This window comes from Mytilus californianus, unplaced genomic scaffold (genome assembly GCF_021869535.1).
Source record: "Mytilus californianus isolate M0D057914Y unplaced genomic scaffold, xbMytCali1.0.p SCAF_15, whole genome shotgun sequence".
NCBI classification, from domain to species: Eukaryota; Metazoa; Mollusca; class Bivalvia; order Mytilida; family Mytilidae; genus Mytilus; species Mytilus californianus.
Genome location: NW_026262637.1, coordinates 5,066,995 through 5,085,958, shown reverse-complemented (window position 1 = coordinate 5,085,958; position 18,964 = coordinate 5,066,995). Strand labels below are relative to the sequence as shown.

The 18,964-nt window shown below is 31.7% G+C and overlaps 2 protein-coding genes across 2 annotated transcripts in view; one reads left to right on the top strand and one right to left on the bottom strand.

Moving 5' to 3' along the window:
* LOC127725946 (uncharacterized) overlaps positions 1 to 18,964 on the bottom strand; it is an 84,206-nt gene that overhangs the window by 39,978 nt on the left and 25,264 nt on the right. The window contains exon 10 of the mRNA XM_052233250.1: positions 699 to 751. Coding sequence (XP_052089210.1) covers positions 699 to 751 — 53 coding nt within the window. The remainder of the gene's footprint in view (positions 1 to 698; positions 752 to 18,964) is intronic.
* Positions 3,594 to 12,061, top strand: LOC127725248 (guided entry of tail-anchored proteins factor 1-like). Its single transcript, XM_052232117.1, has 5 exons — positions 3,594 to 3,699; positions 5,554 to 5,719; positions 6,381 to 6,448; positions 7,447 to 7,561; positions 11,330 to 12,061. The coding sequence occupies exons 1-5, from the start codon at positions 3,619 to 3,621 to the stop codon at positions 11,401 to 11,403; spliced, it is 504 nt and encodes a 167-aa protein (XP_052088077.1). The 5' UTR covers positions 3,594 to 3,618; the 3' UTR covers positions 11,404 to 12,061.

Genomic DNA, 18,964 nt, shown 5'->3' with positions numbered 1-18,964 from the left:
TGAAAAACTCTGGGAAATAAATAGGTCTTTTTGGCAGTCCGAGATCCCCCAATTTGGGAGATCTCGGACTGCCAAAAAGACCTATTATTATGACGCCATTTTTTTCATTGAACTGATCCCTCCCATATTTGACTTTGAAAGGTATCTCATCGATCTCCGACAAATCAACCAGTTGATCACGTGATCGAAATTTTACAGCTGAACACCGGAAAATTGAAAATTGAAAAACAATAGCACTGATATTTGATTGGATAGCGCTGCGGTCTGTCCAATAGAACAGTGCTGAAATGCGATAGCGCTGAATACCCCAGCGCTAAAACGGCCTGGGGAGAACACTGATATATTCTTATATCCGATATTCGATCACCCAATAAAATTAATATTAAACATATGGGGAAGGGTTTGGTGTTTTGAAATAATATTACAATTGCCGATATATTCGTATTGACGATATCCGATTAGGTGGAGTCTACTGTATATGCAAAAAATTGCTCCATTATCTCTTCAAAAATGTTGTTATAAAAACTGCATTATACCTCAATTTGTCTATCTCGCTATATGTCAAATAGTGGATTATACCTCAATTGAAAAAAAAATTCTTGACCAGATAAATAACAATATAAAAACTAGTTGATATTGCAATCATGATGAATAAAACAGTATGCTGTATATAGACTCTCGTTATCATAAAAGTATACTTTTGAAACTGAAGACCCAGTGTCCATGTTAAAATTTCTGTTATTTAGGTTTTCTCATGCTATCATAAATTTTGCGGGAACCTCCACAGTAGAGAACTCGATATTCTTGCTCTGTTTATAATGTCTTCTCAGAGGATCACCAAATATACAACTAATTACCAATATAAAATTCAAAAGAACATACAATTAAAACGTACCCAAAAATTAATTAAAACCTATGAAACATAAATGTAACTTCTTCTTCCAAAACTATCAGAACTTTTGAAAAATGCAAAAGCAATACATTGTAACAGGAGGTTTCTTCAACGTTTTGTATTTTCTGTGTCACTTTCGACATATTTTTCCAACTCTTTACCCCTGTCTGCCGCGATGATAAACAGTTCGAACCCAGAACCTGAGTTTCTGATCCTTCATATTTGGCTTTGCAGAACTTAAAACTACCAAAACTACATCTTGTCTATATGAGGGTAAGGATGGGGTCCTTCATTTCTGTATTCTTTAATTTTTTCGCTCATTATTCTTTATCTTTAAAAATAATGGCTATTCTGTAATTACTTGATAACTGTATTCTGGACATTGTTCTTTTCTGTAATCAATATATTTTTACCTAATTCTTTTATTTTTGCAGTTATTCTTTATATTTTAGCATCCCATTATTCTCTATTCTTTAATTTTTTTTCCGTTATTCTCTATTCTGTCACTGAAACCCTATCCACACCCTCCTATATGCATTAAAATGCAGTGTCATCTTCTCTATGGTGTCAAAAAGTAAAATAACAAAAATACCGAACTCCAAACAAAATTCAAAACGGAAAGTCCCTTATCAAATGGCAAAATCAGAAGCTCAAACACATCAAACGAATGGAAAACAACTGTCATATACCTGGCTTGGTACAGGCATTTCCTAATGTAGAAAATGGTAGATTAAACCTGGTTTTATAGCTAGCTAGCCAACGTTCAGGTTTCAGAAAGCTCTTCATAAAAAGCTAACATATATTGTCATTTCTTCTCTATAAATAGCAGCAGACAGGTCTGAAAAGACCAAGTGGCTCTATGGTTAAAGCCCAGTACAAATAATAATCTCAAAACTTATTTTACAAAACCTAGACAAATAGAAACACTATATAATTAAATGATAAATAAGTCGAAAATTCAACAAAATCTGTGAAAATAATCAATGAATTGTAGCACAATAAAGTAACTATATGTTTTGACATGTAAAACAATCATTTGTATCAATAAAATAATTTTCTTACTCAGAAAAAAAATACTCCCCCTTTGAAGCTAAATGGTCGGTCCGTAGATGTACTTTTTTTCAATATATGGACATGAATAGTATTCTGGACAATGCTGAAAGTAAAGAAATGCTGGTACCGACGTTTATATTTCAATAAAAAAGACAGGAAAAAAATCAAATCTAATCAAAAGATAAAATCCCTATCAACTCACCAATGCACGATTGATCCTATAAATAAGTGTCCGTGTAATACATGTTCAAAAAGGCAGCAAATCTTGAAGAAAATCATTCAACTTATGTCACCAATTTTGGACGGTAAGCTGCGATTGGATCATATTGTGACACGTGTCTAATCCTGATCAACACTTTTAGAGACATATAAAAACCTATAAGCATGAAATTTTTTTTTAAAATCCAAAATATATGCCTATATATATATATCTAATAACAAGACAAAATCCATTTTTTCATAACATTTCATTCACTAATGAAATAGGAAATTCATTCTTTTTATACATTTATATTGTTATTGAATTCATATATATTGAATTTTTATTATTTTTTAAGGGGGAATCGGGGAATGGGGGAATGGAATGGCACATCCTGCATTTTTTCAACAGAAAAAGGATCAAGCCTGTTTATTTTAAATTTATTTTAACCCCCCCACAAAACACAACATAGAAAACGAAAGACTGAGCAACACGAACCCCACCAAAAACTGGGGGTTGATCTCAGGTGATACTGCTTCACACGTGGCACCCGTCATGTTGCTCGTGTTAGTACAAATCCGGTGATAAGTCTAATTCGATAGGTCACATACAGGGGAAAAGGGTGTGACGGGATTGAAGTTACGACAATTGGAACATATTCATTGTTATCCGTGAAACGGATATTCCAAAACGGCCAACGAACTCGTGATGGCATCCGTAAAATATACCGTGAAAGGGATGATTTCAACTTCGTCACTTGGAACTCTTGGTTTAATAGCTTCCTTGTGAGCAGCAACCCTCTATCAAGGAAATCATGATAAGAAATACAATCCCTAGAATATCGTATCAACTGAGAGATATATACTCCGCATGCAGGCACTGCTGAAATGTTGCTACATAGAAATGGAAAGTTCACACTGATTGGGAAGCTGAAATCATATCTTTTGTCGTAAATTTTTGTTTTCAAAACTATTCTATTTATATATATTTTTTACTTACACTTTTATTTGCATGTATATCATAAGATATCAGACGCACCCGGAATCGTTCCCTATCTAATATACGTCCTTGCCTATAGGGTCCATTGGATTCCCTAAGTTTTTGTTTGTTACCTTGATTTGTCTTCTTAATAAAAGAAAACATGAGATTTGAACATTGATAAACTACTATATTTGATTTGAAAGAAAGCAAAGTATATTCCTGGAAATATGAATAAATTCAAAAATTGTATATTAAAACCGTCCATTTGACGTCTATTTAAAGTGCATATTTAATAGACAGGCTATATGTTGTGTTCTAAATTGTTAGTTTGGATTTGAGTAACCTATTTAATGATTCTGAGAATGAACAATCCTAACAAAATTTTAGTCGTCTGTAACACATCATTTACCATCTTCAAAGCGCTTTAAAGTAACACAAACCATTGAGCAAAAGCAAGATAGTGGTTGACGTTGAATAATTCTCTGAAAAAAAAATGTTTTTGCTGATACTAGTTCTAATTTTGGTGATTTTGTTTAATATTATGTCGAATTTTACCCAGATAATTTCTAAACAAGTATGAATCATTCCATATAGCATTCAATTTTTCTTCTTCTGATTAAAAAATATCTTTTTTAACGAACTTATATATTGAGGTTCACCATAACACATGTTTTAGGCTGTTTTTACACATAACAAATTACCTCTGGTACAAACAAACTTGAATAGTTGGAAAAGTTTTAACAATCCTAAAAAAGATTTTAACTTTCTGAAACACAAAAGGCATTTAAGCTTTACATATAAACTAGTGGCTGCTAGACCTTTAGGATGATCGTATTCTTATGTGATACAAGTGGAAAATATCAATGAATTTAAAAAATATTGTAATCAAACTAAACTCTGTGAAAAATTCATCTATTTACTATAAGTAGTTTTTGAGTAATAAAATTTTGAAATTTTATAACCAATCCGGTCAGTGTCATCAGCCAAAATGTTGAGAAAATGGGTGAGGAGTACAAAGAAATGATTTTACCAAAATACATACATCCCATATCAATTTTTTCTTTTCAGAATTCTTAGATATGTTTTTTTTCAATCAATTATAACAAAGAAGTTGAAATAAGATGCTTTTTGTTCTAAAAAAAAAAGAGAAAAATCACAAATTTACAAAATTGACAGCATGGTCAATTTGACTGGAAAAAGCAACAAAATTTTATGAAACTTTCTAATTTTAACACCAACCTATTGTATTTTTAAGTTGAATTTATTTAGATTGGTCCACTTCATCTTTAGTGAAAGTATGAAAAAAAGTTTAATTGTGAAACTGTAATTTTTTTCATGATAACAGCCCAAAAATAGGTAAAAATTGATGAAAAATGGGAAAATCATTTAAATTGGGTACTTTCAAAGGGCTGTAGCAAAAAAAGAAGTGCACCACCATATGATTTTTTCTTCACCAATTAATTTCTTACAGTCATATGAACCCAAAAATCAGGTTAAGAAAAAAAGTTTAATTCTAGAAATTTTTGGCTCCTCAGAGGTGTACATCCAACTGCAAATGTTTTGTCTGTAAATAATTTTCCTGGTGTAAAAACAGCCATTTTTGTCCAATTGTTATGATGAACCTTAACATTTCACCAATCATGAAAATGGTAGACACCTATATGTATAGTTGATTTCATTCAACTGAACAAGTTATGTATATCTGCAGTTTGAGTCAATATGTGTATACTTAGATATTGCTATCAGTAGCTAGATGTATCATAGCTATCAGTATCTGTATAGTTATAGGCACAAATTAAAGACAGGGCTGTTCACAACAGTCAATTTCATCATCAGCAATTCTCCATTTTTACAATTTTATCAAGTTGATGAAACAGCAATTTTTCATATATATAAGTAAAGAAATTCAAAGACAACAACTATTTATTTCTTTAGAAACGTGGTGAAAGCATTGACTTAATAGATTGGTTGTATGTTATTTCAAAGAAAAATTAACAACTCTTTCTGAAGTATTTTCTTTCACTTCCATTACTGGCTACTCAAGAGCATACATTATAACATTCTGATTTTCATCAAAATTTGTTACTTCATATACAAGAACTTTATGAAAATTGCCTATAGTTGGTGCTTCATCCATTTATTGCATTTAAAAGGTTATATTCCTTTTCAAGCTGCTTGCCAAACAATATGTTTATTTTGTAAATTTTCTTAGTCTGCCACTGAAATATTTATAGAAGAATTAAGGATCAGACGTGAACCAACTGTGACTGAACTCCATATTCTTAAGATAATAACTATGGACGTTTTGAATAGCTCAGCTGACAGAAGAAAACTGATCGCAATGTGAAAAATGTGCATTCCACACGAATTAACAAACATTTGGTTAGATCTGTACAGAAATGAATATATGATTATTTTTATGTTTTAGCTGAGTAAGAAGATATACCCTGTAAGTGATACAGAACTGAACATAAGATCACAGATTAAAGATCTGAAGACAGAACAAGATGGGGTACATATGGTGGATGAGTTTGCCAGACATGCAAAGATACAGAGGAAAATTGATAAATTGTTAACTCAAGTTAAACAACAAAGTAATCAATGATTTTATTTTAAAAAAAAATGATTAGAAGCTTCAAATTTATTACTGTAATCTTTAGATATATGTTGTATCTTATTAATCAATTATAAAAACTATGTTGCTGACCATAATTTAGGAGCTCTTGCTTTTACCTGAGGGAGTTTGAACTTTAGTTTCTTTATAATTTCTAAATTTATGAATGGAGAATTTAAGAAAGGTATGTTATAAATGATTCAGCACCATTCACTGAGCTCTGAGCTGATAATATTCTAAGGGACTAGTAGTCCATCGGTATTGCTAGAAAATGAAAACAACACTTGGTGTGTCTGAAGGGCTTTTCTGCATTTATTTTCATCAGGAATGTTCAAATTCTAAAATTTGTAAGTAATTTAACATAAGCCTTTTATATCTGACTATATGGTTTGGTTTTGCTAATTGTTGAAGGATGTAGTGACCTATATTTGCTTACATGCATGTCATTTGGCCTCTATTAGATAGTTGTCTCATTGGCAATTATACCACATATCCTTATTTCATATGATTTGTTTAGCATTACAAATCACAAACTGTTTTGTATGTTTTGTGTAATTTCAGCATTGGACAGACACAGTAAATATGCTATGTTTCGTTTAGCAGTTCAAATAACAACTGTTTTATATTTTGTGTAATTTCAGCCTCAGATAGAAACAACAAATGTGCTATGGTTGGTTTTGCAGTACAAATAGGCATCTATGTTTTACATGTAAGTATTCTTCAGTGTGCCTTTCTTTGGTGTGTTTCCTAGGAGTTCATTATTATAAAACATCTGTTAAAACTTTGATAGAATCAGTCTACGAATTGAAGAGATTATCATCGAGCAAACAACTTGAAGGTTTTTTTTTATCATTTTTAATGAATTAAAGGAGAGGTAATTTTTTTGTATAGGTATGTCAATCAAGCTGCAACTAAAAAGTCCCTTACCAAATGGCAAAATCAAAAGCTCAAACACATCAAACGAATTGAAAACAACTGTCATGTTCCTGACTTGGTACAGACATTTCCTTATGTAGAAAATGGTGGATTAAGACACAAAAATCAGGAGATATGTAAATTTACATTGTATGGAATATGACAGAGTCAAGCATGTAAATGGCCAACATAAATTCAGCAAATTCTTTTTTTTTTTTTTTTTACAAAAAAATGTTTTGCAAAGTCACCATATGATTTTTTGTCATTCATTGATTTAGGACTGACATCAAATCTAATTGCAGAACAATAAATTAATTGTAGAGTTAAAAAGTAATTTTGATTTTTAATCTGGCAAAGTTCTAAAACCAGGTTTAATCCACCATTTTCTACATAAGAAAATGCCTGTACCAAGTCAGGAATATGACAGTTGTTTTCCATTCGTTTGATGTGTTTGAGCTTTTGATTTTGCCAATTGTTAAGGGACTTTTCCTTTTTGAATTTTCCTTGGAGTTCGGTATTTTTATTATTTTACTTCTTTTTTTTCTGTGTTTTTTGATATATTCATTGTTATCAAATATGTACTGTATTTTATTTTACACCAAAGTTCTATGTTTTGTGATAGATTCCTTGTTATCAGATGTACTGTATTTTATTTGACACCAATAATTTATGTTTTGTGATATATTCCTTGTTATAAAATGTACTGTATTTTATTTGACACCAATAATTTATGTTTTGTGATATATTCATTGTTATACTGTATTTTATTTTACACCATTATTTTGTTTACAGGCTTTAGTAATGATTTCATTAATGATTTCATACAGACAAGAACCATTACTACAGTTCCACCCAGAATGGTTTTATCCAGTACAGAAAATAGTAGCATTTCCCACAGGTGTTTCAGGTATATTCATGCTCTTTGGTCGGGTTGTTGTCTCTTTGACACATTCCCCGTTTCCATTCTCAATTTTATAAGAAATTATATTGGCAAAAATAGTATTTCCCACAGGTGTTTCAGGTATATTCATACATAAGAAATTATATTGGCAAAAATAGTATTTCCCACAGGTGTTTCAGGCATATTCATACACAAGAAACTATACTGGCAAAAATAGTGGCATTCCCAACAGGTGTTTCAGGTATATTCATACACAAGAAATTATACTGACATAAATAGTAGCATTTCCCACAGGTGTTTCAGGTATGTTCTACTTAAGAAATTTTAGTCCAAAACAGTAGCATTTCCCACAGGTGCTTATGGTACATTCATACACAAGAAATTTTACAGGCAAAAAAAGTAGCATTTCCAACAGTTTTTTAAGTTACAATATCCCACTGGTACATTCATGACATGAGGCACATTTTTTAAATAACAAGGAATTTTGGTAAAAGTGTAGTCAACAGTTAAAAGTTAGAGGCCATAATAAGTTCCATGGCTATTATATTGAATTATTTGATTGGAAATATTCTGGGGAGATTAGATTGGACAAGAAAGATACTATTTCTCCCTACATCTACCAAACAAGATATACAAATAAGGAGAGGTCATTTTTTATACGACCGCAAAAAAATTTTGAGGTCGTATATTGGTATGACGTTGGCGTCGTCGTCGTCGTCGTCCGGCGTCGTCGTCGTCCGGCGTCGTCGTCCGAATACACAATGGTTTTCGCACTCTAACTTTAGTTTAAGTGAATGGATCTCTATGAAATTTCACCATAAGGTTCAATACCACAATAGGAAGGTGGGGATTGATTTTGGGGGTTATGGTACCAACAGTTAAGGAATTAGGGGCCGAAAATAAGCATTTTTGTAACTTCCAGACATAACTTGTGTGTTAGCATATGGATCTCTTTGACATTGTACCACAAGATTCCATATCACAAAGGGTCAATGCTGGGATTGATTTTGGGGTTAATTGCCTCAAAATTTTAGGAATAAGGGGCCAAAAGGGGGCAAAAAACAAGCATTTTTCTAGTTTCATGACAATAACTTGTGTGTAAGTGTATGGATCTTTCTGAAATTTTACTACAAGGTTCCATTTCACAAAGGGAAAGCTGGAATTGAGTGTTGTGGTAATTGCCCAAAACGTTTAGTAATAAGGGGCCTAAAAAGGGGTTTAAAATAAGCATTTTTTAGTTTCTAGACAATAACTTGTGTTCAAGTGTATGGATCTCTCTAAAATTGTATTACAAGGTACCATACCACAAAGGCAAGGCTGTTATTGAGCTTGGTTTGGGGGGAAAGGGGGGTGGGGGTGATGAATCATAAGGGGGGCGGGGGTCAAAAAAGGGGTAATTTTTTTTTTTCCTTTTTTTTTTGTTTAAAATTTACATTTTAAGTTAGTTATTTTTTATCACGAAGAGAAAGTAGGAATTGAGTTTTGGGGTTAATTGCTCAAACATTTATGAATAAGGGGCCAAATATTGGTCAAAAATAAGGATTTTTTTAGTTTGCAACAAAAACTTGTGTTCAAGTGTATGGATCTCTGTGAAATTGTATTGCAATGTACCATACCACAAATTGAAGGTTGTGATTGAGGTGGGGGATGATGAATCAAAAGGGGGTTGAAAAAATGTGTGGGAGGTAGGATTTTTTTTTTTCCTTTTTTTTTCTTTAAAATTTTCCATTTAAAGATGGTTGTTTCAGATTTATATATGAAAGAAAATAATAATGATACGGTTATATATCATGAGGAATTGAAATTTAAAATTATGTATATTGGAAATTTAAGTTACATTGGAAAGTAATAATTGGCTTTGGGGAGGGGGGGGGGGGGGGGGTTATGGCTCTAATGTTTAAGGAATAAGGGGAAAAAAGGTTAAAAAACAAGGGTTTCCATTTTAATAGACAAATAATTGAGTAAAGAACATTATTTAAAAGCAGTGTAAGGTTGGTAATTCAAACTCATTTAAATATCTCATCTACACTGCTTTTAAATTATGTAAATTGGAAATTTGCCAATAACTTTATTGTTAATAAATGCATTGGAAATTTGCCAACAATTTTAGTGTAATAAACTTCATTGGAAATTTGCCAATATAAAATTTTGCTGATGAAGGTTTTTTGTTTACCTTTAGCCTTGACTATGAAGTCATTTTCTATTTTTATAGCTTATGATGTAGATGAATTATTTAATACTTTTATGATGTGTTTAAATGGGGTTTTATCATGTTTATGGTTGCAAATTTATTGTTTTAGTATAATAAACTCCATTTAAAATTTGCCAATAAAAAAACTTTTGTTTATTTTTAGCTATGATTATGATGTCATTTTCTATTTTACTTTTATGGTTGCAAAGAAATTTTTATTTTTAGATATTACTGTTAAATGATGCTGATTAAGGATTTTGCTATGTTTAGCCATGACTATGATGTCATTTTCTATTTTAATATCTTTATGATGTATTTAAATGGGCTTTTATGGTTACAAAGGAATTTTATTTTTAGATATTACTTTAAATGTTGCTGATTAAGGATTTTTGTTTATTTTTAGCCATGACTATGATGTCACTTTCTATTTTAATACCTTTATGATGTATTTAAATGGGCTCCCATGTATTTAGATTTTTGATTATTTATACATGTTACCAAATTTGTCCACATTGAACAAAAACGGTCCAAATTTCAACTTTATTACATTACATCAAACATTGAATTCTACATATTCTTTGATATATTGAAATTAACAAACAATTTAGTTTATGGATATTCCACCATAATAGGTAAATTAAATTTTTTCCAGTTCTTACACCACATTCATCCTGTGTCAGAAACCTATGCTGTGTCAAATATTTAATGACAATCCAAAGTCATAGCTGTATCAAGCTTGAATTTTGTGTCCATACTTGCCCCAACTGTTCAGGGTTCGACCTCTGCGGTCGTATCAAGCTGCGCCCCAGCGAAGCATTTTATTATAAGGAGATGTGGTATGGTTGCCAGTGAGAAAGAAATCAATAAAGACAAAAGAATAAAGATGTTCATGATGGTATCACTTCTTTAAAACAAGGATTTATGAAACTTAATATTCTTAATGCCATATGGGGTACATTTAGCAATACTGACTTGTGTATCAAGCAGATAAATAAAATGATAGCATTTCAACTTGTTTATTGGGTACATTTACAACATAGATATAGCTTCTGCCACTACATAGAGTAAGGTGATATTTCTCCTTTCAAATTTAAAGTTCAAGGCTTGCCAAGTGTTTGGAATATTTAATTTAAAATTTAACTCCAGATTGCAGAAATATGGAATCACACAAAATATGTTTCTCCAATAATTTTGAAATGATATGCAGGCAAGGTTTATCTTTCTTTTTTAATGACATAAAAATTCTAGTGTGTAATTTAATAATTCTTAAATGTAAAACAAATAATATGTGACTAATTATAAATAACTACAATTATTTCCTCAATCATCAGTGATTTAATGAAAATTGAGGAAAATTGAGCTCAAATGTCTATTTAAAGCATGCTGATTTATATAAATATATATAAACCATGATATAAATAGAAAAAAAAATGGAAAAGTTGTAACTGTTGTCTATCAGCTGCATGTATAAGTGTATTTATTCATTCTCTCTATCTTCCCTGTTCTTAGAGTACCCTTGGTAATATTGGTTCTCACATGTTAAATGAATTGTCTCTGATGTATTTTATTGCTATTTTTTACAGGAGGACTTGGTATTGGATGTTGGGTTTTAGTTTGTAATTCTGTTATATACAGAATAAAAATGTTTATAGAATGATGTGGTTAGTGCCCCCAAAGACTTGTGTTCAAAGAATCCATGTGCCATTGATTGTTTTGAGAAGAAATATCATGGTTGAAGATTTCAGGAAAAATTGAGTGTAAATTATAAGATTTATTCTAGTCAGAGACAGGAGGGATACATATGGTTAACTGAGCTGATATATAGAATGAATGAGATTCCAAAAAATGGAAATGCCAGAAAGAAACTATCTGAAAATACATATCAATATGAGGTTTTTGTTGTAGAGAAAATAATGCAAAGAGTTATATTATCAACATGTTTTATTTCTATTTTATTCCTATGGGATAGGATTTTATTTTGACAATTTTAACATTGCTGTCAAATGTAAATATGATTATCTCCCTTTGACTATTATTTAAAAAATGAACAAAAATGTATGTTAGCCATTGTTAATTGGTTAAATAATCTGATGTTACTCAGTAAGTTTGTGTCTTGATATGATATGCATATTCGTGTATTTATCAACTGTCAGTGGACATGAAACTTACTCTATAAAGTTTTGTAGTCTCACCACTGTAGTTGTAGAAACAATGCATGCTTTCTGATTGACAATGTTTGAATTCTATACTCGTTTTGTTATTGACTAGTTAGATACAATTGTTATTTATATATAAATGCTTTTAAATATAGTAAACATTTTATGTTTCATTTTCCCAGTGACCTGTCCAAAGAGATTAAGTTCTTATTTGTATAAAATGATCCAACAAATTTACTATTAAAAAAAAAAATAATTACTGAAGCACTTTTCTGAATTAAATTCTTCTGGAATGCTCAGATCAAAATATGTTATAGTGTGGTATAGACCAAGTGGAAGAAAATGAAAGTAAACTTGGAAATTTGGTCCATGCATAGCATTTTCTGTATATACCTTCATCTGGAACTCTCAAACCCTAAAAAGGAGAACCAAATTCATCCGAGGTCAACTTTCCCTGTCAGAGTGAGTTGGACATAAGTATCTTAATATTTTTACCGAACTTGAATGCAAATCTAGTATCCGCTCCACTCCATCCCTCTATTCATCCGTCAGTAAGACCTAGGGTAGAACACTTTTATCAAAGTTTTCTTGGCTTCTATGGATGGAAATGATTATATATTTGGTCTGCAGATTGATAATGTTGAGTTGTAGGGAGTAAGCAATTTTTACATCCACCTTGCAACCACTTCCTGTTTGCTAATTGTTTGAAATTTTACAACACTCATTGTACAAGGATAATTTTGATTAAACTTTTCTTGGTTTCTATCAAAGGGAATGGTTTATATCTAATCTGCAGATTGATAATGTTAAGTTGTAGGGAGTATGCAATTTTTACATCAGCTGTGCATTCACATCCTGTTTGCTTATAGTTTGAAATTTTATAACATCATTGTACAAGGAAAATTTTTGTCAAACTTTTCATTGCTCCTATTGATGAGAATGATTTAATATTTGGTCTGCAGTTTCATAATGTTAAGTTGTAGCGATTAAGCTATTTTCACATCCACCTCCAACAACTTTCTGTTTGCCGATAGTTTGAAATTTGACAGCGTTCATTGTATAAGAAAACTTTTCGTCAAATTTTTCTTGGCTCATACTGAAGGGAATAAATAATTTTTTTTTTCAGCTTGATATGTTCAGTTTTAGTGAGTGATCAATTTTTATATCTGCCTTGCTGCCACTTCCTTTTTGCAGATATTTTGAAATTTTACAACACTCATTGTACAAGGAAAATTTTGCATTTCATTTTTGCCAAAGCACTTACTACACTGCTGATGACAACAACAGGGACTAGTAGTCCATTAGCAGTTGTATTGGGCTAAGTGCTAGAAAATGAAAATAACACTCTATATAATTTAATGCCTCCAAAACACTTGTCTGGATTTACCTTCATCAGGTACACTCAAATACAAACACTTGAAAGCCAATAATGTATATATACTTTAAAGCATGAGAAGTTATATCACCAATAGAGACATACAAAGTATAGCCCAATCCACTGAGGGTCAACACTGCTTTAGGAAGTTGGAACTATACGTTTTTTATATCAAAGGAAGTTTGAGAAAGGTATGTTATAAATCATGTAAGTGCTGAAGCACTCACTACTGGGTTGATGATACCTTCAGGGTCTAGCAGTCCAACAGTAGTTGTATTAACCAAATTCTAGTAAACAAGATTGTACACGCTGAAATGTGCCTGCTTTACTGACCATGATTTAATCAATGTTAACAGTCTAAAAAATAAAGGTTTTACTACTAGTATCACTAACTTAACATTATCAATGATTAAGATGGCAATAAAGTCAAGTTCAAATAAACCCAGCCAGACAGACATGTATATCTTACAATCATTCCATACACCAAATATAGTTGACTTTTTGCTTATAACATCAATGACCTATGAACCATGAAAATGAGGTCAATGTCTGATTATACATGCCAGACAGATGTACACCTTACAATCATTCCAAATATAGTTAACCTATTGCCTATAGTATCTACGAAACAAACTTAACTAAGAAAAGTTAACATTGACCAATAAACCATTACAAAGAGGTCAAGGTCAAATGAAACATGTCCCACAAACATGTACACCTCACAATCATTTTATGCACCAAATATAGTTGACCTAGTGCTTATAGGATACTATCTAAGAAACAGACTTAACCTGGAAAACAAATTTTGACCAATGAACCATGAAAATGAGGTCAATGTCAGATGAACCCTGACAGACATGTAAACCTTACAATCATTCCATACACCAAATGTAGTTGACCTATGGCTTATAGTATTTAAAAAAACCCAGACCAAAACACAAAAACTTAACATTGACCAATGAACCATGAAAATGATGTCAAGGTATGATGAAACATGCCAAACTGACATGTACATACTTACTGTTTGTTGATACTTTGGAATTTTTACTGTTGAATGACTATTAAAAATTTCTTCACAAAACTATTTGGTCAGAAGCCCAACGATGATGAGTTGAAATGTGTGTGTGCTTTGGTTCTTTTAAGACTCCTACTTCATGTTTTTTGATACTTTGAATTGAAAGTGGGTATGCTAAGCATGACAACAGAGGCACAATTTTAATAGGAATTGTTCTACAAATCCTTTCTTTGACTAAATAGACGTACTGATAAAGGTTACAAATGGATCGTGTCATCTTTACACATTTATTCTGGGCATTACACAAAATTTTGTCTTCCTGTTCATTTTATGATACTGCTGTCGGAAATCTAGTCTGCCATCCTCATAAGTGTAGGAGCATGATCACATATCAGTAGGTGAAGTAGGAGCTTGCTTTCAGAAACTACTAGCATTCTTTGATATTGTTAATAACTGTTGTGGTTGTTCTTTTTATCTATTATACAATTTTTTAGAGATAAGTGCTTTTCTCTGTACTTATTTTTAATAATACCTTTTGTTTTCCACCACGTATAATGTATCTCTCCAGTGTTGGGAAAGGTTGTCAGTGGTTGTGTCCAATTTTATCTTAGTCATTTAAATGATGAATACATAATCCTCATATTAGATAAAAAACTTCTTAGCTTAAATGGTTTTATTGTTATTGATTTAACTTTATAGCACTGAAGCCAGAATGCCAGATATAATTAAGTATAAATTATGATGATGATGATGGATGGCCGCTTGGCACGTCAAGTGGCAAATTAAATGCCATTCAGGATGAGAATATGTGAATGTGATATGAATATGAACCCTGCTTTGTAATCATCCAACATGCTGAGCCAAGGTTTTAAACAAGCTAGTTCACAAGGTAACAGCCACCCTTTCCTTATATATGTTTCTGACTCTTGAGTTGACCAATCTTTGCTCTTGCTTTCAAATGTCTCATTTTAAGCAGAAAAGCAGCAAATAAAAATTTTCAAGTCTGTAGGTTGACCTGGCAGGGACTTCCCACACTTGAGGTGACCTCACTACCATGAGATCTCCGAGGTGGTGCAACTCTGTGGCAAGATTTTTATGATGTGTAGGGTTTTTTGTGTAAATTACATTTTACTGATCTTTAATACTGTAAAGTCAGAAATTATTGCGTGCATTTATTATTGCGATTTTGTCATTTTAGATTAAAATGCGATTTAAATTTTTGCGATATTTAGAAATATCCTGTTCATTTCATATAAAAAAATTCAAAATGCGAGTTTAAATTATTGCGATAATAACGTTGTCGCATTTTTCGCAAAAATAAAAACATCGCAATAATTTCTGAATTTACAGTAAACAGATATATACCTCTGCCTTTAGCAAACAGGTATTTCAATGAGAAAACTGCCAGACTACCACTTTTTTTTTTATTTGAAACTAGTCTATGTGCATATTCAACAAAGAACACTCTCAAACCAGTGTAGATGAGAATAGAATTCATGAAAAAAATCTCTATTTTGTTGATCTTGTTTTGCTGATCATTTAGTCTGTTCAGTTCCTCTCAGTCTTCTTTAGTTTTGCTCAAAGCACAAAAGAGGGTAAAAAAAAATCTTCATTTAAGGGCAATCACTCTCATCATGGAAGTATTATATTGACTGGAACTCCATCGAAAAATTAGCAAATTCGCATCCCACTGATTTCTTTAGGAAAATAAAAAGTTCCGACTGTTTTTGTCAAGTACGTGATAACTCCTTTGTTGGGTATCTGCGATGCCGCCTTCGCCTATTCTGTTTACCGAAGCTGGTCTTATCACGTGATTTGGTATTGAGTGTCTTCTCTACCTACCAAAGGAAACTCCCGTGGTTATTTGTGAATCGCCACATGAATAACTACACTTGTTTCCGTTCAATAAATGAAGGCAAAAGCTGAAAAGATCTAAAAAATCAGTCCATGTTTAACAGAATGACAAAAGAAAATTAACTGCATTCGGAAAGAGGGCAAGATTATTTTCAGTTTTGTTTAATATGTTTTAGTCATTGGAACTTTGAAATCGGGAAATATCCGATATTAAAAATTACATGTACCTGAAGTTGGGTGTTTGCAGAAAATAATGTGATGCGCGTGTAGTGTGTAAGATGGCGAAGGATCACTGAAATTTAAGTTAAGTTGTAAATTTTTATTGAATGTTACAAGAATATTTATGGTTATCGCTATCGTCTCAGTGTAGAAAAATGTTATTAACGAATTTATCAAATATGTTTTAAGAACTAAAAGAATTTAATAATTACATGCACATGATGACCTCTACATACAATGTAGCATGTATCAGGTTGCGAGACAGATGAATTGTTACACCTTTTATAATAATTCAAAAGTTAAAAACAACTTTCAACCTTCAACCTAGTTCGGGATTGCTCGATCTGACGGCTGACAGAATTTTTTTTAGGAATGACTTGTTTCTTGTTGAATTGCATGAAATATTTGCCATTTGACTTTCAGTAAACAATTAATCAAAATATTTGTCAAATTTAGCAATAAACCTCAGATGCAGATTACAACCGGTTTTTTCTTCACACAAGGAATTTATTGTTATTCATGCTAATATTTAAATAAAATAGATATGATATGATTGCCCATGCGCTATTTCATTATGCCAAAATATTATATTTTTTGCCGATCAAAGCCCTTTTTATGATTTTCGAGCCAATCATACATGTATATTATAACAGTTATGCATGTTTAGCCAACGGCCTAGCTCTCATAAATAAAAATCTTACTATTTAAATTGATTGTAACTAAAACTGAAATGTTCATGGCTTGAGAGTATTTTTACTCTTCAGTTTTTTTTTTGTGAAAACAGTCAAAGGGTTTTCTTTTATTTCTTTTTATTTGTTTTAACGCAGCAAAAATCGTCAAAATTGACATATTTGTCATTTAGTATGTCATTTCCTTGACAATTAAGTACACATCCGGTTATTTCGGTATGTTCCGTAAATATGAACAATCACGATGTACCAATGCATCTATATGCCATGTCGAGTTAATTAACAGATACTTAACGATTTTGCAGCATCGCACTATAAACGTTTGAAGTCGGTTTGTTGGAGTTCCTATCAGTATAATACTTCCATGCTCTTATAAAGCGTGACAGACTACTAACTGTTGCGACAAAATTTGATTATTGCCTTGCTGATCATTTTTGTGATTCAAGGTGTCTATGTAATATAATTTTTATCATATAAGGCAAAAAGCAAAAAAAAAAGAAGGTTAAAATCTTTATTAAAGGGCAATAATTCCTATAAGGAGATGTCAGACGAATTCCTCCATATGTTTTAATTGTAGATCTTGTCTTGCTGATCATTTTTGCTTATTAAAGTTTCTACCTATCTATTACAATTTTTAAGTTGTAAGGCAAAAACGCAAAAAATTGGTAAAATCGACTGAAGATTTCGACCATGTAGACTTATTTGTAGAACTTGTTTTGCTGATCATTTTTGCATTTTAAAGTTTCTATCTATAGTTTTTAAGATAAAAGGTAAAAATGAAGAAAAAAATAACTCCTATTTATAGAAGTCGTCTGACAGTTTTGACACAATAACAATTGGTAGAGCCCAACATTCTGAACGTTTTTGCCCCTGTCAGATTTTCTCTATTTATAACAGTTTTTAAAATAATAGACAAAACTTGCATTTTATCCCTATGTTCTATTTTTAGCCATGTCGTCCATCTTGGCTGGCTGGCGGGGTAATCGGACATTTTTAAAACTAAATACCCCAATAATGATTGTGGCCAAGTTTGGTTAAATTTGGCCCAGTAGTTTCAGAGATGATTTTTGTAAAAGTTAACGACGACAACGACGGACCACGGACGCCAAGTGATGAGAAAAGCTCACTTGGCCCTTTGGGCAAGGGAGCTAAAAAAAAAACTGTAAAATGTTATGAAAATTTTGGAAAATAACAAAAAAACTCAATTATATCCTAATTGCAATGATTGAATAATGGTGAAGAAAAATTGTTTGAATTGCACAGTCATCGCATTCAACCACAGGCCCACCAGCCCAGGCTTGTAAAATTGCGGTTGGGCCTGTAAAAATCAACTCTACAGGCCAATAGAATCTAACTAAAAAATTTGTAAAATTCAGCTTTGGGCCTGTAGATTCAAAAGTTTATCGTGAAGACTGATTGCAGATGACAAAATACATACTCTCAATAACATTCAACAACAAAAATGTTCCAAATCTGTCCAAAGTAAGAGGTGTTTATCTTTAATCTTTGGAGGTAAACTGTAGGCATTAAAGATCACTCAAACTAGGTACCCTATAATATATGTTTCAGATTGAGGCAAGAACAAATAAATGTGGATAGTGTCCACATGTGGACACAGATGATGCCCCCGCTTGCATATCATATAGTTATAAAGGGACATAACTGAAGAACAGTAAAAGTGACGCTACCCAAATTTGAACTTGATCTGAGTTTTGTGTGTAAGTCTCATAACATTTGGTTGAGGCTAACTTAAGTAGAGAACAGAAACTAAAAATTCAGCAATTTTTCTATTCATAAAGGGGCATAACTCAATAATGGTTAAAGTGACACTACCCAAATTCAACTTGATCTGTGTTTTATCAGTGGAAGTCAAAATTAAACATTGCATTGTATAAAGCATTGATTGTAGT

Excerpts from the sequence above, each read along its gene's own strand:
- LOC127725248 (XM_052232117.1), top strand. The coding sequence starts at position 3,619 with ATGTTTTTGCTGATACTAGTTCTAATTTTGGTGATTTTGTTTAATATT. Across the intron at positions 3,700-5,553 it reads CCCAGATAATTTCTAAACAA|CTGAGTAAGAAGATATACCC; the intron begins GTATGAATCATT and ends TTTATGTTTTAG. Across the intron at positions 6,449-7,446 it reads TAGGCATCTATGTTTTACAT|GCTTTAGTAATGATTTCATT; the intron begins GTAAGTATTCTT and ends TTTTGTTTACAG.